Genomic DNA, 6,803 nt, shown 5'->3' with positions numbered 1-6,803 from the left:
GATTTGGATCACTGAGACCCAACAAAATGTGTGTATATAATAATCCATAGTTGGAAAAGAAAAAAAGAAAAAGTGACAGTCAGAAAGAGACTGGAAATCAGTAGGAGTATTAGTGAAAATGAGGAGAAGGGCTAGTCAAGAAATGGCTGCAATGATGATTCCTAATTTGCTGATATTATTCTCAGTTGTGACTTCATCAATGGTGATGAGAGTTTCTGGTTTCACAACAACAACAACAACAAGGATCATGGAACTTCATCATGATGTTGAAGAGCAGCAGAATCAGTACAGGAGAAACTTGCTTGCTAATGGTCTTGGCTCGACTCCTCCTATGGGGTAAGATAATAATATGTCTCTCTTTTTCTTTTTAGGTTTCTTGCTTCTGGGGCGGTTTTTGGAGCGATTTGGCATGTTTATTTCACTGATTTAAGTTTTTAATTTCAATTTTGTTGTAGTTAAAAATTCTCTCAAATCTAATTTTTTTGTTAAGTTAAAAGTTCTTTAATACGTCTTAATTCGAATTGGAAACTCAATTAACGAACTAAACGAGGCTTAATTATATTTTCTTCAATTCTGGATTTGGGTTTTTGAGATTTTAACTACTAGTTGTTGTCAGTGACAGAAATTTGGTCGAGAACTGTTTTGGCATGTACATAATTTGGTTTTCTTTTGTATAAATACGGTTTTTTTTTTTTTAAATACGGAAATTTTTTTTTTTTTTTTTTTTTTTTTTTTTTTTGCTTTGGTCGTTTTAAAATAACCTTAAAAAGTTGATGTTGTCGCCATTTCAATCCATAATGGTCACTGTCTGTCTGATAGAACACTGTTTATGGAATTGCCAAGAGATGATTTTTGTTACAGTTTTTGACAAAATCTCATTGGTAAAGTAGTCTGATGTTGGTTGTTGCTGAAGAAGAAGTGACAAATTCATATTGGAAAAAACACAAACCAACCACCCTTTTGCTTTTTTATTATGGTCTATCTTTAATTGGGTTCATCAGCTATTTATTATGCTTGGACTTGGAAAGAATTTTCTTTGTGTATCATTAACTTTTTTTTTTTTTTTTTTTCTCTATCAGAAGAAACAATAAAAAATCCTTTTATTTCTCCATCTTATCCTTTTTTTTAATCCCCTTGTTTTTCTTTCCCCAATTCGGAGCATATCTTCATTTCAAAACCCCCCTGATTGTTTGTTTGTTTATTTATTTTCGTGGATAGGTGGAGTAGTTGGAATCATTTCGCCTGCAAAATTGATGAGAAAATGATCAAAGAAACAGGTAAGTTGTAATTTTATGCATTGAAACGTGCTGTCAAAGAGCCAAAGCTATGTTAATATTGGTTTGGTCTTTTACAGCTGATGCTTTGGTTTCCACCGGCCTTTCGAAACTTGGATATACCTATGTTAATATTGGTATGTTCCCTTGTTCTTTTTCTTTAACTTTTCACTCCCTTAATTTTATAAATTATGTAGCTGACAAAACATCTTTCTCTACATTTAGATGATTGCTGGGCTGAATTAGCGCGCGACAGCAAGGTAATAACTTCAAGCTATAAAACAATTCAGTTGAGAGAATGATTCAATAGTGATGGACTAAAAAGAGGATTTCATTTTCAGGGTTCTCTAGTGCCTAAGAAGTCAACATTTCCTTCTGGAATTAAAGCTCTTGCAGACTATGTTCACAGCAAAGGTCTTAAGTTGGGAATTTATTCAGATGCTGGGTAACATGACTTACAACATTTATATATCTATTCCCACATGGTAATTCTTTTTCTCGTCCTAAATGCGGACAAATGATGAATTCATACCTTACTTTGCAGGTATTTTACTTGTAGCAAACAAATGCCAGGTTCACTTGGTCATGAGGAACATGATGCCAAAACATTTGCTTCATGGGTGTGAATTCTTGCGATAACTTTATCTCGATTTGAAAGTACAAATTTTTGTTTGTAGTCCTGATTTTGTTTATGTCTTCGCAGGGAATTGATTATTTGAAGTATGATAACTGTTTTAATGATGGATCAAAGCCAACTGTTAGGTAACAAGTAATCTCTACTATAGTATACTTTTTCTTAGTTTTTTTTGTTTGCAAATAATTTTTTCCTAATTGTCTTGTTCATTTAGGTATCCTGTAATGACCCGAGCTCTAATGAAGGCTGGCCGTCCCATCTTCTTCTCCCTATGCGAATGGTAATCACAGTTATAAACAGTTATTGAATTTATAAATTGTCTTTTGTGGTTTGTGGTCTTTTTAATTGCGTAATTAGACTTAGTCTTCTTTCTTCTTTTTCAGGGGAGACTTGCATCCTGCTCTATGGGGTGCTAAGTTGGGAAATAGCTGGAGAACTACTAATGACATTACCGATACATGGGAAAGGTAGAATTTTAAGCTTTCTCCCCAATGTCTCTGTTCATCACTTGAAGTTTGTCCCAAATAATTCCTTTTCCCATTTCCCTTTGGCAGTATGATCTCTAGAGCGGATATGAATGAAGTATACGCAGAGTATGCAAGGCCTGGCGGTTGGAATGGTCTTTATCCATTGTCGTAGAACAAAGTTGTTTTGCAAAAAGAGTTGAAATCTGTGTGACCCGTGTCATTGATATTCTTCTAAGATTTTTCTTTTATTTGTCATCGAGTTTTAACAGATCCTGACATGCTTGAAGTGGGAAATGGAGGGATGACAAAAGACGAATACATAGTCCATTTCAGCATATGGGCGATTTCCAAGGTATTTTAGACCTTTTATCTTCTACTTGATAGTTCTTTTTCATTTGAGTCCAATATATTGTTTTTTTTTTTTTTTTGGTCATCCATTAACAAGTAAATTGGTCTCATCCATTAACATGTAAATTGATCTTCCAGGCTCCCCTTATTCTTGGTTGTGATGTGAGGAATCTGACAAAAGACACAAAGGACATTATTGCCAACAAAGAGGTCATTGATGTTAACCAAGGTATTTTAAGCGACAACCTTCTTTTTTTCTGTTGATTTTGCTCTAGTCTGCAGAAAAAGGAAGATAATTGACATTTTCTTTATTAATACATCAGATCCACTTGGGGTCCAAGCGAAAAAGGTTAGAATGGAAGGAGATATCGAGGTAAAACTATTCCAAAATTCTCTTGGAAATTTTAAATTTGAGTGTCATTTTGTTAGGAGGTTGCATGAGAATCATTGCTCTTATGTGCTTCCAACAGATTTGGGCAGGGCCTCTCTCTGGATACAGGGTAGTTGTAGTTCTACTCAATCGAGGCCCTTGGCGTTATACGATTACAGCCAACTGGGATGACATTGGAATCCCACTAGAAACTGTTGTTGAAGCAAGAGATCTTTGGGAGGTAGATATAAGATTATAATCATTTATTTAAATAATCCTCAAATCTTTTGAAGGAATCTTATAACAATTAAATATATTTGTTTCTTGCAGCACAAGACACTGAAAAACCGATTTGTTGGAAACATAACAGCTACAGTGAACCCACATGCCTGCAAAATGTACGTGTTGAAGCCAATTTCGTGAGATTGCCACAAGTACAGCTTCTCCTCAACTAAATTAATGTCTGATCAGCATCTGATCTCATAGTTTTAAGACTCAGATTTGTCTGCTTGACAATGCTGCAAAACATGAGTTGAATAAAAAAGTTGAGGAAAGCTATGCTTCTTGTTTCTTTATTGTGTGCTTATTGTTTCTTGTTCGCCGTTTTCTACGCTAGGGTATCGCTACTGATACTGCATTTCCAAGTGTTAGATTCGGTAAAACTCACATCAAAATGAATATAGATCTGACAGTTAAAAACAGAACCGTAACGGTAGGAATTAGAATTCTCTTTCTTGCTATGAAGGAAGAAGTATTAGGTAGGAATTGGTATTGCTGCAGGTGATGTTAACTAACAAACAAACATCATACACAAAAGAGAAGAAGAGAGAACATAAAGAAGCTTCTTTGAAAGACACTCTTAAAGCAAGAAAAGGTTAAAACCTTTTTCTTTGTGGAGGAGCAAATATATCTTCCCTGTTGATACAAGTTACACTGAAGCATCTTTGTACAACAAATTAAAACGTTTGTTTTCTGATCCAAAAACTTATCTTCTAGGATATAGATATAATCAACAAAGTTTAGTTCAATTATTTAGGGTGCGTTTGGAATTCGTTTTAAAATAATTTTATTTTTTGTATGAAAATGAAAATGAAAACGTTTTCAATTTCAGACAGAAATCATTTTTGAAAATGCGTTTGGTAGTTTTATTAAGAGATTATTTTCAGTATAAAAAAAACCTATTAATAGCTCTCTCTTTCTCTTTGCTCAAGAGAGGAGAAAATGAAAGTAAAAAATAAAAAATGATTAAAAGTCGTTTTTCATTTTTCTCTCATTTTACACTAAATTAAAAAATTATTTTCATTTCTTTTTTTGTCTTTATTACGCCAAACGTTATTTTAAAAACGTTTTTATTTTTTCTTTCTCGAAAAATGTGAAAAAAAACGAGATTAATTCCAAACACGACCTTGTATTAGAAATTTTTGAAAATTCCTTTTGTGTAAATCACGTTCGTAGTTACCAATTTTTGAAAGTGATTTGATTTACGAGAATCAAAACATTACAGGCTTTGGAAGTGTGAGAAAATATATTAATGAAGTTTTGACTCCCCATTTCTGTGGTTTCATTGTTTTTAAGTACATAGAAGAGAATTTTATTTTTATTTTTTTGCTTGGAACATATAAGAGAATTTAGTAAATGATAAATTTAAAAAAAAAGTCAAAATAGACAAAAATAAAAATAAACATCAAGAAACAAACAACCAAAATAGAAGGAAATTAAACCATAGGCAAACCATTATTCAAAAGAATAACTGGAAGCAAGCCTAGATTTTCGCCTTGGAGAAATTTTGTAGCCCACATTTTAACCGCTCATGTGTTTTTCTAGTCCCGTTGATGTTTGTTGGGTGGAATGTTGCCCAAGATTTTATCAGTTTATTTATACAAGCTAATTTAGCTTCTATTGAATAAAAGCAAGGTTTCACTTTAAATATACATAATGTTATCGGGTTCGGGCGGAATATTTTGTTATTTAGAGCTCGTTTAGTTCGTTCATTTAAATTTTTAATTTAAGTTAAAATATGTCTTTATGTGAGAATTTTTTACTGTATTAAAAAAAATTAAATGTGAATATTTTTAAAAATTTTTTATTATAATAAAATTTAAATCGATAAAAGAAATATGACCCACACGCAGGCTCAAACATCGGTCAATGCATGCATAGATGGCAAGGCCGGCGCTGACTCGAAAAAACACTTGGGAAAATGTAAGAAACGTGCCAAATGTGATTTTGTTGGCAGTTTTATGCAGACAGATGAAGACATCTATCGTGTATTAATGAGCCTCATGCTTATGCAAATACATATGATATCCTTGCGCAATTGACACGTGCATTACTAGAACAAGATCCAACGCTAAGAACGTTTGCGAATTGGTTAAAGATGTGATGAGCGGCAGAGCCCTTGAAAATGAGCGGTGACAGTCGCTCCTATTTAATTTTTTTTTTAAATATTATCTTTAAAAATTTAAAAATTTTATATTTAAATTTTTATTGAAATAATATATGTTCTTATTAAAATAAATAATTTTTTATGTCTTTATTAAAATAATTTATTAAAAAAAAATTTAATGTACGTTTTCACTAAAGTGAAAGATTAACTCCGGTACTGAAAATATTATAATCTATGTGTATGTAATATTAATGACATGATGAATGATGTGGACGATACGTTTGACTAGAACAAGATCCAGCGCTAGTTTGCCAATCAGTTAAAGATATCGCCTTGAGATGATATACAAATGCATGACTTATTATAATGTACGAAAGTAAAAGAAAAAATAAGAGAAGTAATATTGCAAACGGAAGTTATACAAGCAGTGGAAGGTAGGAAAGCTCTAAATTCCTAATAAAGATTTGTGGAGAGAATTATGGGAGTGAAATGTTAGCTGAAATAATGGATAATACAAAGAAGAACAACAATTATAGAAAGAACAAAAATGAAATTGTACAATGCTAATTCAACCTTTATACCAAACTCGGAAATGAAAGTTGCAAGGATGTCGAGGCACGTGAACCATGTTGTTCTTAAAACAGATTCGTTCTCTCCGGTGAGTGCTTGAGGCAAACGTTGGACGTCCGTCTCCCAGGATACAACGACAACGACGGTAGCTCGATGTACTATCGGAACCGTCCGGCGAACTAGAACATGATCTTCCCTCTATCACCAAAACGAACAACAAAAATAGAAAGCAGAAAGGACTCGGGAAGAAAAAGAACCGAGAGTGAGAGGAAGAATTCAGAAATGAGTGCCTCTTCTTCACGTGGAAGACGCCTTTTATAGGCTTTGGAGAATAGGTTATGAAACCAGGAAATAAAAGGTCTTAATCACCCATTTTAATTGTGCAAAAATGTTTCCTGAACCAGGCCACAATTCACATCTAGGTTCATAGAAAAACTGGTTCAATAACCAGCCATTAAAAACACAATTACACTCGGCATTACGCATCCATTAAGCCTTCTTTAATCTCCATTAAGCTCCAAACGGTTTTACCTGAATCTGGAAGGTTTTAGGCCGAGTAAAAAATAAAAATTGCAAAAATAAGCTCGCACAGAGTAGGTTTTTCGGTCTGGCATTCGTGTCCACAAGCACACACATTAGGCGCACCATCCCTGTGCGTGAGAGAGCCTCTTTGGTATGCATACTTACCTAAACTTCAAAGTGCAATCACTTATAAACACCACATTGGCTTCACTCCTAGCCAATGTGGGATTTT

General features: G+C 33.5%; 1 protein-coding gene across 1 annotated transcript; it reads left to right on the top strand.

Annotated features, from left to right (window-relative positions):
* Positions 1-3,681, top strand: LOC21405832 (alpha-galactosidase 1). Its single transcript, XM_024170219.1, has 15 exons — positions 1-336; positions 1,219-1,277; positions 1,355-1,411; positions 1,500-1,534; positions 1,616-1,719; positions 1,819-1,894; positions 1,978-2,036; positions 2,123-2,188; positions 2,292-2,375; positions 2,463-2,527; positions 2,645-2,727; positions 2,862-2,952; positions 3,047-3,096; positions 3,194-3,334; positions 3,424-3,681. The coding sequence occupies exons 1-15, from the start codon at positions 119-121 to the stop codon at positions 3,514-3,516; spliced, it is 1,281 nt and encodes a 426-aa protein (XP_024025987.1). The 5' UTR covers positions 1-118; the 3' UTR covers positions 3,517-3,681.
* The last annotated feature ends 3,122 nt before the right edge of the window (positions 3,682-6,803 follow it).

The sequence above is a fragment of the Morus notabilis genome, unplaced genomic scaffold (assembly GCF_000414095.1).
Source record: "Morus notabilis unplaced genomic scaffold, ASM41409v2 Scaffold437, whole genome shotgun sequence".
Lineage (NCBI taxonomy): Eukaryota > Viridiplantae > Streptophyta > Magnoliopsida > Rosales > Moraceae > Morus > Morus notabilis.
The sequence above is the reverse complement of the archived record's forward strand: the minus strand, read 5'-3'. Positions and strand labels throughout refer to the sequence as shown.